Source organism: Euleptes europaea, chromosome 18 (genome assembly GCF_029931775.1).
Source record: "Euleptes europaea isolate rEulEur1 chromosome 18, rEulEur1.hap1, whole genome shotgun sequence".
NCBI lineage: Eukaryota > Metazoa > Chordata > Lepidosauria > Squamata > Sphaerodactylidae > Euleptes > Euleptes europaea.
In genome coordinates this window covers 33,129,590-33,144,476 of record NC_079329.1, presented here as the reverse complement: position 1 = coordinate 33,144,476, position 14,887 = coordinate 33,129,590, and the positions used below count along the sequence as shown (strand labels likewise).

Here is a 14,887-nt window from a genome sequence, read left to right as displayed (position 1 = left end):
CAAGGAGCGGGCACATCCAGAGTCTATTAAAGCTTTCACTTGTAACTGGGGGCCCCTTCAATAATGTTGCAATACTACATCCACATAAACAGTCTCTCCCACCTCACTCACCATTAAGGGAGCCTTGGGTTTTGCAGAAGTGTCTGCGGTGTCGCTCCATTCACCGCAGACCCAGTCCGTTTTTTTGATTGATCCAGGGGAGACTCTTAAGTTCAGAGCAGGAGGGTCCCAGTGGCTGCCTTCCTTCAACGAAGCAGAGCTGTCCCCTCCTGAGGCAATTGTAATCCGGGACCCTGGCAGGTCCGCTGGCGACGGCTCACTTGCAGACTCCTTGATGTGAAGGGCTGGCGGCGTCCCTGTCCTGGAGCGACGCTACGATCAGCTGTGGCGCCTCTTCTCCGAGCTCATCCTCTCCCACGAGGCGTCCCCTCCGGCCGGGGAGTGGGAGCCGGTTGCTCCGGACGCAACTGACAGGCTGCAGCGAAGTGACCCATGGCACCGCAAACGAGGCAGGCTCCCCTTTGAAACCGCGACACTCTGTCTTGCAAGGGTTGAACTGGTCTCCGCGGTGCAAGAGCTGTGGCCTTGGGAGGATTTTTCTGGCCTCCCCCCTCCTTGGCCGGAAGTCGGGCAAGAGAGATGAACTGGCGGTGGCTTGCCACTTCCTCCGCCAGTAGGATCCACTCCTCCAGGGTGGCTGGATCCCATTGCATATAAGCCCAGTTCAAAATCTCGGGGTGTAATGCTTCTCGGAATCGACGATTTTACTAGCGAGTCGTTGAAACTCATCAGCAAACTCCCTGACCGAAGAAGATCCTTGCTGGAGTTGCAAAAGGGCAGCCTTGGCTTTCTCCCTCTGGAACGGGTCCTCAAAACATCGTCTTAACGCTCGCATAAATTCGTTGAGTGAGCGGATGGATCAGGCCCGGGTATCAAACTGCAGGATCATCCACTGCTGCCCTCCCAGTCAGAAGAGAAGAGACGAATCTTACCCGACTATCTTCCATGGGGAATGCATGCCCTTGTTCTCTCATATAACTGTCCACTTGGTGTAGAAAACAGGGCAGTGCTTCTGCGGAGCCGTAGAAAGTCACTCGTAGTCGGGGCTGCTGCCAAGGTACAACCGGTACCACCGGTTGGAGTGGGGCCCCTGGCTGAGCGGGCAGTCCTGGGGCAGCGCTGGTGGCGGATGTCCAGGAGCCTGCCCAGGAACTAGCTGCTGCCCTGGGGGTGGTGGTGGTACCGGAGCCGGCATGGGCGGAGGAGCCGGCGCGGGCGGTGGTACCGTTTGGGCCTGATGCAAGCGTCCATACTCGCGCACTAGCACGTCCATCTGGTCTTGCATTTGGGCCATACGCTCCAATAGTTCTCGGTTTTGATACTTCAAAACGTGTATCTCCTCCTCAGCTCCCCCAGTCCGTCAGGCTTGGCTAACACGGAGGTTTGTATTCCAGTCGTTTGAATCCTCCTTGTCGGGCTCCACATCTTCATAATAATCCTGCACGTCAGAGGCGAAGACGAGCTGCCGTCGACGGGCCACATCCCGGGGCGGACAGGGTTCTGGGGAGAACAAGGGCCATTCTAGTCCTCCCCACCCGCCTTTCGGTCGCGCTCCGGACACCAAGGACGCCTGCTCCAGGGCGGCCTTTTTCTGAGCAGCGGCCACCTCAGCCAAAAGTTGCTCCACCGCCCTTTGTTGAGCAGCCTGAGTCTGAGCCTTGCCACTTGCTCCAGTAGCAACTGAATTTCCTTATGCTTGCCCAGTAGCAGTAAAACCTTGCGGGCAAGTTCCATGGAGGAAGAACCAAACTCTGGATGTAGCACCTTAACCACATCGTCCTCCGACGCCAGGTCTCGCGGTAAATCCATAAGGGACAACACTGTCCTGGCGGCCAGGTTATGCGCGTCCCGGCTGCCCTGGTTGAGGTCTGGAACAGTTCCACTCCCATCTCCCGCCATTGGGAAAGAGGAAACGGACCCTCGGATTGGGACCGGCGGTTCCCGCTGCACCCCGCGAACTGCAACCTCGTCAAACAGCTGGGTTAAGAGAGTTGCGTCCTCTTGCGCCAACTGGGTCTCCTCCAGCAAAACGTCCAACCACCAAAGTTCGTTATGGGCGCGGACATCAGCGCCCCGCGTCTCCCAGGGGGCCGCTGCCGCCAGCTGATGCCACTGATCCACGACCAACCCAGTCAGCCGGTCGGACTTGGCTTGAGTCTGCTGTGCCTCCGCAAGGATAGCACGCAGTAGATCAGAATCTTCAGGGAGCTGACCCAAAGCTCTAACCCGCCCTCCTGACAAACCCTCCAGGGCTCCAGCCAGGGATCAAAAAAAAAAAAAAAAAAAAAAAAAAAAAAAAGGACACAGGACTAGTGTCCAAATGTAAGCTCTAGTCCCGTGATAATCCCATAAACAGACATCAGCAGACAAGCAGTCCAAAGAGAGTGGATTTATTAAAAAATCCACAGGTTAACAGAAGCTAAGAGTCAAATGGACACTAGCGAAAACTATGGGAACAGTACAGGGCACATATGGAAGAGCAAAGGGCAAATCGGGATGGATCTGGATACCATGGCAACCCCCCTCCCAGGAGCTGTCGGGGTGCTAGGAGTCTTCCCCCGGGGAGTAGTCTAAACACACTGTTTACAGGATACAGGCCAAGGCCAGCACCTGGAGAAACCACAACATTCCTTCTCAGACCATGTCTGACACCATGAAAGAGGCTAAGGACTCAGCTGAAAATTTCTACTCTAAGCATTACTTCCCCAGAGGCTCCAATCAGGAAAGAGCAAGGAAGGAAACTCTGGACAAGGAAGGGTTAAGATTCTGGGAGGGCCGAAGAGAAAAAGGAAGAGGGCCTAGTGGTAGAGCAGACAAGGCAGGAAGTGAGAGGTTCCCTTCCACCAATGACTGCGATATTTGCTCGTTTGGATGGTCCTCTGCCTATGGAGCAAGAAAGCGTAACAACCTCAGCCTGGATTCCCTCCACAAGTGATAAGAGAACAGGGCCACAGCACGCGGGACCAGAAAACAGGAAACACTCCAGAGACCGGGATATGTGTGGGACCAGGTTGCTAACACATGCTAGGTAGGATGGCTGAAATCTTAATTGTGAGTGTCAGGAACCGATCCTGCCTTTCATGTAATAACTCTCACCAGCGTCACAGGGATGGGACGCTTCTTAGCTGTCTGCATATAGAGCTTAAAATGTTGCAAATGCTCAGCAGGATCCTAAATGTCCCTTCCTCAAGTCTTTCTCCACTGGAAAAAGGCCCTTTCCGCTTGGTGGATGGGAGCCCTAGAGGGTCAGTCTGCTGTTACCCTGTAAAAGTTAGGAGTAAAAACACAGCACTATGCCAAATTAGCCTGTCTCCAATTCAATCATCTGAACACACTGTACAATACTTTTCTCAGCTTAACTGGGCTCTGGGGCTGATTGCCCCATAGTGTTGTCACTGGGGTGTATGGAGGGAGAAGATCAGCTTGCGCCTCACCTCCCCACCCATCCCAAGGAGTCCCATAGACCATTTTGCTTCTGCTGAATGAAAAACAAACAAGCCACTTGTTTCCATTCACCTGACTGTAAATGGACCGTAAGGACTGTGCATGTGCAATCCTAAAATGTTGGGGCATTTTCCTTCCAATACAGGGTGAATTGCAAAATTAACATATTCCTGCACAGATAGGAGTTCCCTACAGATTTAGAAATATTCCTCCTCCTTGTGCCAGGCCCCACTGTGTAGTTTTCATGATCCACATGGGGGATCAGGCACAATACTTTGAAAAGAAAATAACTTTCTTTTGTTCTCTGCTCTTATGACAACAGTCTTGAGCACAAACAGTTCCAACAACAGAACAACAAAAAAGGAGCAATAATAACAATAATAATTATGCCTATGACAACTAGGGCATTAGGTTGCTCAGATCTATCTTCAATTTGATTACATGGGGAAAAAACTTGGCAACTACCAGGGTGATATTATGATCACTTCCAGCCAAAAGGATCTGTAGCTTACAATGGGCTGGAATGCTAACCAGATCCTTTAGAAAGGGAGAGACAAACATAGTTCTATACCTATGAAATTTTGGACAATCCACTAGCAAGGTGTCAAGGCTTCTGATACTGAGCTCATCGAAGGTATAGAGGTGTTTCAAAATATGATTTTTAATAGAGGTCAGACTGAGGCAATCGATGTCATTAGGGGAGATTCAATAGTTCAGGCGAGAGGTTACTAGTTTCTGCCAGGTTTTTAAAAGCGTCCATCCTCAGTAAAAAGAGCCCACCTGTTTCTGGGGAGGCGAAAGTTAGCTTCAGCCAAAATCTAAAAGCAGATGCCTAGACCCTTGCCTCAAATGAAACCTGAACACACTGCACTGTTTTCACCATTCAGTCTTCCAAGCAACCTGGAATATTTTGTGTGGCAAAGGCTGAGAAAGGCATGGAGATTACAGTATGACCAACTTCACGGTTAACTTCTCACCTGGAGGCAAGTACTGGTTCTTTATGATTCCAACCACTCTACAACAAAATAGGTGAATGCGTCGGCAAATTCTTGGCATGCAGCCAAAAGCAGCAGTGCTAAAGCTGCTTCCATCCAGCCTCATGACCTTTAATGAAGAACACGCTGAGTCACGGAAACTCCCACAACCTTCTGTTTGGCCATCGCACCTACAGAAGTATCATTCCCCCTGGATCTTCTCAGTTTGAGCCAATTCATCGGCGGACTAGCAGCTACTGGCATGCAGGCCCTTTAGAAAACAGACCCTAATACTGAGCTATGGGCAGTAAATCCAGGACATAAGAATTGTGGGGAGAAAGAACAGAAAATGAGGAGAGATCCAAATGCCAACACCTGCCCCATGGGAACCCTGCACCCCATCCTCCCCCCAAAAGGGCTGCTGAATGTACTGGCATGTCAAGCTTCACTTAAAAAAAAAAGTGAATGCCAGAAACCTTTGTTCAAGAGACACTCTGAGATGGCACAGCGCTCATAACACAAGAGTTCATGCTCTCTCCCTTCAAGGGAATACTTACAGGTAAGGAATTTGATAAGGAATGCTGTGGTGATGACCGTGCGACAGGTGGCACGCTTCTCCCAGGGCTCGTTCCAGGGCCGCTTCCCCCAGCAAACTAAGAAGGGGCAGGGGAGAGAAGAGATCAGCAACTTCATGCCAAACAAATAGAACTAAGTAGACTTCAAGGGTACTTTGGAACTATGGCGCAGTTTGCAGGCAATACCAGGGACAACCAGAGGACGGTAATGAAGATGGTGAGGGGTCTGGAGACCAAGTCCTATGAGGAAAGGTTGAAGGAGTTGGGTATGTTTAGCCTGGAGATGAGACGACTGAGAGGTGATAGGATAACACTCATCAAATACTTGAAGGGCTGTCATACAGAGGATGGTGCGGAGTTGTTCTCTGCTGCCCCAGAAGGTCAGACCAGAACCAACAGGATGAAATTAAATCAAGAGTTTTCGGCTACACATTAGGAAGAACTTCCTGATGGTTAGAGCGGTTCCTCAGTGGAACAGTCTTCCTCAGGAGGTAGTGGGCTCTCCTTCTTAGGAGGTTTTTAAGCAGAGGCTGGATGGCCATCTGACAGCAATGCTGATTCTGTGAACTCAGACAGATCATGAGAGGGAGGGTAGGAAGGGTTGCGTCAGTGCTTTGCTTTCGTGGCCCTTTCTTACATGCCCAAAAAAGTGCCAATTGCCACTTTGACACCAGCAAACAATTTTCCTCCAAGCTAGATTGGCTGGGGACCCTAGAGGGTTTTTCTCCTATCTTTGGGGCACGCAGTAAAGATCACTGGGGGCATGGGGGGAGGTAGTTGTGAATTTCCTGCATTGTGCAGGGGGTTTGACTAGATGACCCTGGAGGGTCATGTTTATATGATTCTAACCAGAATCAAGATCTGCTTCTTCTGCCCCTAAACCAATTTTGAAGATGGACAACATGGCTGCTTAGAACAGTCGCTAAACCAGAAGGGGCTCCAGCTCAAAGGAGCTTATGCAGAACTGAAGACTCCCTGCCACAGACTGGTAGGCAACAAAACATACTCCCACACAGAACAGTACCTGACAGCTTGCACACAAAACTGGCTTACCTCGAAATAATCACTAATTTTATGCCCCCTCGGAGTGACAACTTTGCCTGCAAGGAAAACAACAATATTACCGATCAGGGGGCATTCATTCTTTTAAAACCATCTCAAAAACACTATTAGGATTCAGGGTCAAATTATTCTTGCCAAAACTGCCTTTGTTTTGTGAAAGGCAAGAAGGTGAATGGTGCCCTCCATATGGGAATGCCTGCTGATACTGGGGCACTGGCCGGCTTAGGGATCCACATGCTGTTAGGTCAGAGGCCACCTGCTGATCTACACTGCTGGAGTAATTTATGAGAATAATGTGTGCTTTGTGTGGCTACCTTCCCTTTTTTAAGTGCACGCTGGATGCATTACCTTGCAAACAGCTGCTGCCTTTTCCCAGGACTACTATCCTGTGCTTCTGGTGGCTTGTCAGTATCGGACTAGAAGGGCTGGCAGCTACTTTGTTAGTAGCCAAGACATTAGTGGGGACCAAACTATAACTCCAGAAAGGGCTGCTGATGGCAACGCCCCCCCCCCCCAACAACCTAACAAGCACATGAAAACAAATCAAACACCCCGCCTGGTTCTTTAGAATTTTGGCTCCCTAAGGATTCCCCTCTCTGTAGCCCCAACTCTGGTATTATGTACAATTCATAAGAGACCACTTAAGGCACATGACTACTTTCATGGATTCTTTTAGAGGCATCATGGGAGAAAACAAGAGAGCCTGAAAACAGGAAGAAGAGCTGGTTTTTATACTCTTCTTTTCTCTACCGTAAGGAGTCTCAAAGTAGTCACCTTCCATTCCCCTCCCCCACAACAGGCACCTGGTGAGGTAGGTGGGGCTAAGAGAGTTCAGAGAGAAATCTGACTAGCCAAGCATGCTTCATGTGGAGGAGCGGGGAACCAAACCCGGTCCTCCAGATTAGAGTCTGCCACTCATGTGGAAGAGAGGGGAATCAAACCTGGTTCTCCAGATTAGAGTACGCCGCTATTAACCACTATACCACGCTGGCTCTGAGACAGCAGAAGAGCAACCCATGCCAACCCTATCAAGGAGAATTGCAGACCAAGAAGGGATTTGGGATGGGAGAAAAGGGGAAAATGAAGCTGAGTAGGAGTGTGGCAGAGGAGCAACAGTGATGCCAAAGGAGGAAAAGGCATCAGTGGGAGCCACAACTCCTGGGGGAATTTCTGGCTGCTGTTAGCCACAACTGGTATGGATCTGTGCAAAAGATACTGCTCTAAGCTTTGGAGTTGCAGCTTCCAAAATGCCACCTTCAAAACCTCACCTTCAAGGTAAGGGTTGCCTCAATTTTTTTTTTTACTTTATTCATTTATATGAGTCCACCTTATTCACTGAGACTCAAGGCAGATCACACAGTGTAAGTGAATGCAATCACTAGGATGCAACATCTAATAATCGACACAATCCAACTGGAATTACAGAAAACTGAAACCAAGTAAAAAGCAGTAGACACGATTTGTTAAACAGTGCAGAAAATGGTAGTAGATAAGTAGAAGACAACACAGTGAGACCATACAGCAAACGGACAGTGTGCACTATACAGAGTGGTATAGCTCACAGTCTTATTCCTTTTATTAAAGAACCCTCCTGAACCATTCTGTTACATTATAGCTCTATTAAAAAAGGTAAAGGTCCCCTGTGCAAGCACCAGGTCATTCCTGACCCATGGAGTGATGTCACATCCTGACGTTTACTAGGCAGACTTTGTTTGCGGGCTGGTTTGCCAGTACCTTCCCCAGTCATCTTCCCTTTACCCTCAGCAAGCTGGGTACTCATTTTACCGACCTCGGAAGGATGGAAGGCTGAGTCAACCTTGAGCCGGCTACCTGAAACCAACTTCTGTTGGGATAGAACTCAGGTTGTGAGCAAAGCTTGGACTGCAGTACTGCAGCTTACCACTCTGCGCCACGGAGCTCATAGCCCTATTACCTTTATAAAAACTGCCCTCTTGAACAATTCTGTTTTACATAATTTTGAGGAATGACAGAAACATGGGAGCCTTCCTGACTTCCTCAGGAATTGTAATTTGTGCGTATGCTAGTCTTTGACTGTAGCAATAAAGATTGATTGACTTCCTCAGGCAGGCCATTCCTCAAGGAGGGAGCCTCGACAGAAAATGCACGTGTACAGACAGTTGTTGATCTTGCCCACACGCAACGTTTCCTGTACAGGAGCACGTCGGCGCCCAAAGCAACCTGAAAACTGCTTCAAATCGACAGATGCATGACCACTGCACATTACTTTCTTGTGAGTTTAAAGCACTGGGAAGCCAGGTCTAACTGCAGCACAGCGCATGTATGTGAAAAAAAACCCCCAAAACTGGTGAGAGTAAACCAAAAACTGGCCAGATTAAGCCAGTGCAGGGCTAAAAATGCTTTTCATGTAACGGGGACAACAAATTGTCTCTGAAGGGAAGGGCTCTGCAAAAAGACCGGGATCAAAACAAGCTGCCCAATGCCCCCAGGAGGCACACGCATGCTGTCAGAGGACAGGAGAATTCTTTAACCACTGGCCTCATTACTGACTGTTTTCAAATCCTAATTAGTGGGCCTGCAGCACAGGTTACCTTGACTGGTCTCGAAGGGCTCTGCTTTCCTCTTCCTGTTGCGCTGATCATTCTGTTTTTTTTCCGGAGTCTCGAGGGGAGGGAGAGAGAAAAAGAAACACTGAAACCAATGGCCACAGACCTCCCAGGATTTAAGTACATTAATATACACCTAAAATGGATGCTTGTCCACAGTACCTCATACACTTTTCACTTTGCAATCAGGTTAAGCTCACCCTCTTCACTGCTTTTGAGACTAAATGTGGTGGGGTGCAAATCACTGGCTAGTACACCTCCCTCCCAAAGCAAAGTACTGAGATTACACGAGCTTTTAGCCAAGTCTGTAGTATATTTTTGAGTTAAATCATTTATGATTTTTGATACATTTGTTGAGGTGTTCTTGGGTTGTTGTTGCTGTTTTTGCTACAATGGGGAACCTAAACAGCACATAAGGTGATTTACCCTTGCTGGAACAGATCCACACAACTATTTTCACACTGGAGGTATGAAACCAGTGGGTGTAGGCTGGTCATCTTAAAACATCTGCTCTTGCAGGGCTGTTTCAGAGATACAGACTACATTCATGCATCTGAGGCAACAGTGTCTGTCCAGGGGGAGAAGGTTTAGAATGCGGTAAGCAGCTTTTGATGCGATCATTAGTTTGTAAAACAATTGTGGTGAATCTACCTACAGATGGCATGCTTGACCGGGAAATATCTGTTCCACACTGCTGAAACAAGCTGGAGATTCAGGGTGTCGGAGACGCATCAAGCTCACTTACCTCCAATTCCTTATCACTTAGAGAGCCCACACTGCACAAACTCTGATTGGAAGATTCACTGTTTAATGGACCCTAGTGCAAAAGGGGAAAAAATATTCTCACCAACATGCAAGCCATCTCTTTTAAAGCAAAAGCAGATTTATAAGCATTTAAGGACGATCGCCATCCTATATCATGGCATCCACACACTTGTGCAGACTGGCTGCAACCCACAAGTCTGCTAATAAGCCATAAACGACAACGGCCTTGTTTCCAAAAACTCAGTTCTGTTGTTGGACTGAACAGAACCAAAACACAGCCCAGTAAATTCTGCTAGGACCTCCAGGTTCCTTAGCATATGTGCAGTGTTCCCTTCTAGTGTCCACTTCAAGTATGGGCAGCCAGCAAACTCACAAATACTTTCAGGAAATGTACAGCGCTCTCAGCAGACTGTGAGTTCAAAATAAACACCACCCCTGATGCACATTTATTTTTATGTCAAACAAACAAAAACATTCTGACATAAAATGATAAGAATTGGGCTGGATCCAGCCAGCTTTTTCAGTCAATCTCAGCCAATTCCTTTCTTTATTCTAGCCCCAGTCTTACACTGGCTTTTGTTTCTGCGGGTCACATGATCCCAAACAGCCTTTTTAGTAGTCAAAATGTACACACATTCACAAAATACCTACAACGATGGTGCGTGCTGTTCAGAATTAGGGATTTAAGAACCTGCACAGACATCACCAATGTTGAGAGAACAATAAGACAGGATGGGAATGGGATATAATCTTGAACACTTCATTTCAGGAAGTGGAGGAAGAAATATGGGAGAGAGGGAGAAACGGAACAGAAAAGTAAAACTGAACTCCACAGTGTTAATGAGAAAAAAGAATGAAAAGTTACTCTCACCTCTCCAAAAGGATATAAAAAGATTTAAAAAAACACACAGAAGTGGGCCAAGAACTGAACTTTGTAGCATAGATAGACAGAAACTGGAAGGGAATGGAAGGAGGAACAATCAACAGCTGGCTAAAAAGAACAATGAGAGAGATGGAAAAGAAAAGCCCAGGCCCAGAAAATCCCAAACCAGCAAGAAAGAACAGCAATGTCTTGTACCAAATACAGAGCAAGTAGAAACAAGGACAGATGTGACCACTTAGTTTTTGGGCACAGAGAGGTCAAGCATTTTTAAAGCATTTGGGAGTCAGAGAAATTGCCACATTTCAACAGAGTTGTCTGCACAACTGACAACTCATTTGTGCCAGCTCCCAATTATCAAAAATTATGAGATTTGCACGTAAGATCCAAGACTAGTTTCAGAGGTCATGAGATTCTTTTTACAGGACTTCTAATTTCTGAACGTTTTTAAAGGAACACCAAAGTTAACACACAAAAGACTAATAGCCCACCCATACACCTACCTGTGCATGAAGTTTAAAAAAAAGAATTCATAATACAGCTGAAATTACACTAACCTTTGCGACGCCTGCTCCAGTGAACCTGGCCTCAAGCAGTTCCTGCCGTCGTGGGTCCAGGCTATGCAATTCTTCCATCATATCTACTAAAAAAAACCCAAAATGCACCAGGAATTAAAGCTTGCCAAGACAACTCTACTGTGAAAACAAACACGAATCTAAAGTAGCGTTAACAGCATTGATAGATCACATATAGAAAGGTATATAGCATTGCAACTGTGTCAGTTTAGGTGGTATTTATTTTACATCCCACTCTCCCCCCACCAGAACTAAACTCATCAAGGTAGCAGTCACATTTCTCCAGTGACAACAACAGATCAGTTGAGCTCTACCTAATGCACCCAAACAAGCATTAATTGTTCCTTATTTGCAAAGCACCGGCAAAACTAATTTAATTATCTCTATCCATCTAGAGTCTAGATTCTAGACAAAGTGTGCTGTTTGTGTCTCTTTGTAGCTAACTCCCACCTCTCTTACCCCAACAAAGGAGGGAGTGGGCCATGGCAGAATATTTGCTTCATACGCAGAAGGACCCTGATTCAGTCCCTGGATCCTCCAGTTAAAAGGTTCAGGCAATAGGTGAAAAAGAAGACCTGAACCTGAGACCCTTGAGAGCCGCTGCCAGTAGCAGTCGACCATAATGACCTCGACAGATGATGTATGATAGACTTTGTATGATGGACATCATGTGTTTGAGAAGGCAGATGTGTTCAAGGACTGCAGGACACGTTATAACACAACAGAGAGACCACCAGTAATAGAGAAACAGAGAAAGTAACAGGGAAGTACAGACCAAAGTAGTGTAGTTCCTGGTGGTTTATCCCATGAAAAACTACTATGTTAGGAAGAGAAAGGCAAAGGCCAACAAACTGAGAGGCTCCTACATGACTTGTAGTTAAATGTAACTTATTTATTAAACGCTAAAAAGTAACCAGCATGATATACTTTACTTCTGTAACATACCAAGGAGAAATGGTATGTTCCTTTTCAAAGGACCAAAATATATTTTCTATCCTGAAAATGTTGGTGATCCCCCATAGCTTCTTGGAAGAAACAGAGAGATAAGGATCCTGCATTTACAAACCATTCTCCATCCACGCACCTCTAAAGGAAGGGCAGAAACAGCTTGCTCTGAAACCCCAACTACTTCCAGCATTCCTCTAATAAAGTTCATTACCTAGGGCAAGGTACCTGAATCCCAGGGCCCTCGCACACACTATAACCAGAAGATTCCAGATCTAGGATCCTCTGCCACTCTTGCCTGATTTCACTGTCGGTTGTATGAGGCCCCCTTTCCATTTTATACTACTCAGAAAACCTCGTGTCATCCTGCTCGTTCATCTACCACTAGTGCTAGGCACCCTAGCTTCTCCAATCAGAATCATACAACTGGAAGGAACCAGAGGGCCATGGCTTTTATCAATCACTACACCCTTATTTAAGAGCTCCGTGGAAAGGAGTGGTAAGCTGAAGTACTTTATTGTTGTTTTATAAGATTTTTATCCTGCCCTTTCCCTACCGCCAGGGTAGGGCTCAGGGCGCCTGCAGTCAAAGCTTTGCCCATGACCTGAGTTCGATCCAGACATAAGTCAGTTTCAGGTAGCCGGCTCAAGGTTGTCTCAGCCTTCCATCCTTCTGAGGTTGGTAAAATTAGTAGACGACTGGGGAAGGCAATGGCCAACCACCCCATAAACATAGTCTGCCTAGTAAACGTCGTGATGTGACATCACCCCATGGGTCAGTAATGACCCGGTAATGACCTTTACTTTTACCTTTACACCCTTATATCATCAGTAAAGTACTCGTGAAAAACAGCTAGGCCACCATGGAAAACGATGACACTCATTATTTTGCTCAGCTATCTTTTCTGAGGAACTGCAACTGCATTTACATCTACTATATATGCCTTTTATAGCACACGTGTCACTTATCAAGTTATTTCATATGATGTAAGAGATGGACCAGATATGGATGGATCTGCATCCTTGACAACCTTGGCTGTTTTTCCTGTATGCACAAAAGGGCAATTTCCAGAGATACCTCCTCAAGTCAGTCTTCTAATAGTGGGAATCCCAGCATGACCCATTCCTTCACTACAATACACACAATTCCAACTCTCACAAACTGTCTACTGGAAAAGGGTTTCATCTGCGTAATCAGTTACATTACCATTAGTGATGCAAGTACTAATATACAGTGATGTATATTGGTGGTACAGGTACCAATATACAGGTACCAATACATGCACAAGAATTTAGGCATTCATGCTAATCCACTGTTAACCTCTCCTCCGCAGTACAAGTTACCAATATTTGATCTATTATAAATCAAACATGGGAAGCATATGCAATAAAATGAAATACACAATGTTTCCAAAAGCCTATAATCCAAATAAGCAACTGTGTGGCTGGTTAAAAATGTCAAGCAGTCTTCACTCCTATATCACAGTGGGTAGCAGTGTTAGTCTGTTTGCAGTAGTCAAAAAGGGCAAGAGTCCTTGCCCTTTTTCACTCCTATATGTTTTCCAAATCTTAGATGAAAATAAATACGCAGGCATTCAGACAACAAGTATTCATGAATCATGACTTCATCAAACGTTTTTACACCCTATAATTTTTAGTCAATCCCCCAAATGCCACAAATCTAAAATGAAATATATATGAATAAAAAGCAGTAACAAAGTGAGAAATTTCTGCTCCTTTCTCTTTAACCAACAAAGCACCTGAATGGCACCAAATATACAACCCGAGACCCTCAAAATCCTAGTAGGAAAGGGTGGGGGAGCCACAACAAAGCATCTCTGAATGGTTTCCACTAGTCCATCAAACATACAATTTAACGGTATAATAGCAAAACGCATCTAGCCCAATGATTCACATCTTCTCCAGAACATTGTTTCCAGAAGTATCTGTTCTACTTTCATTCCTCCCCCATTAAAAGATAAAGTATTGAAATGTTTTGCATAGAAGCACATGCTTCCAAGGAACGTTCCTGAAGGGCAGCAAATGACCTTTAGAAAGCTGTAGGAAAACAAAACCTCTGACATCACAACAATTGTCCACTATGCCCCTAGGAAACTCATTGGGTATCAATGGTATATTTAAAGTCCACCACATCCAGATGCATTCCCAGAAGAGAAAGCGCAAGGGTTTAGGTTTTCTTTAAACCTACAACCAGCACATAGCACTAACATGGCCACTTCTATGGATTGCTGGTCCTTCTCATGGTTATGACTGTAAGGCCACAAACTGAACGACACTTTGCTTGGAAGTTAATTCTACTGTAAGTGATGGGCCTCACAGATATGTGCTTTTACGGTCACGGTGCCTATTAAGAGAGAAAAATTATTCTGAGAATGTTTACATGCACATTCCTAAACTTCCCAGTAAGGCCTCTGAACTAAAAAAAAAAAAAAAACGTGGAAGCTGACCAGACGCATAGAATGGAAGTTAACACTCAAACTATGAGGGGGAATGATGGAAAACATCTGAATTTAGAACAAATTCACACAAAAATGGACTTCCCACTTAAGGGACTACCAGACCCTGAAAATCTTGGCTGGCATCAGAAAGAAAGCATGTGTGTATGTTTGAAAGAGACTTCAGAGCTTTCATACCTCCAAGGCACGCTGAATTCCTAGAGGAACTGAGAAACTAAAGCCAAGACTGGGGTACGTGTCTGAGGGGAGTTAACTGCACAGAACACAGTTTAATTCACGGCTTTTAATGGCATTAAGCAGAACACATGAATACATTGTCTCCGCACTGCCACAACAGGGCTAAAATTCCACAGGTACTTTCCTCTTAGAGGAAGGCACTGGCAAACCACCTCTGTTAGTCTCTTGCCATGAAAACCCCATAAGGGGTCGCCATAAGTCGGCTGCGACTTGACGGCACTTCACACTCACACTTTCCTCTTCCCCAGCTTTCACTTTAAACAGCGACACGCCCCCAAAATCTATGAAACTGTTCTGACACTAAAAAGC

General features: G+C 46.2%; 1 protein-coding gene across 1 annotated transcript in view; it reads right to left on the bottom strand.

The window, feature by feature from the left end:
- Positions 1-10,984, bottom strand: part of TLK2 (tousled like kinase 2) — a 49,322-nt gene extending 38,338 nt beyond the window's left edge. The window contains exons 1-5 of the mRNA XM_056863053.1: positions 10,903-10,984; positions 9,446-9,517; positions 8,686-8,755; positions 6,107-6,153; positions 5,036-5,131 (exon numbers count right to left, since the gene is read on the bottom strand). Of these exons, the coding sequence (XP_056719031.1) occupies positions 5,036-5,131; positions 6,107-6,153; positions 8,686-8,755; positions 9,446-9,517; positions 10,903-10,983 (366 nt within the window). The 5' untranslated portion in view covers position 10,984. The remainder of the gene's footprint in view (positions 1-5,035; positions 5,132-6,106; positions 6,154-8,685; positions 8,756-9,445; positions 9,518-10,902) is intronic.
- Between the last annotated feature and the right edge of the window lie 3,903 nt (positions 10,985-14,887).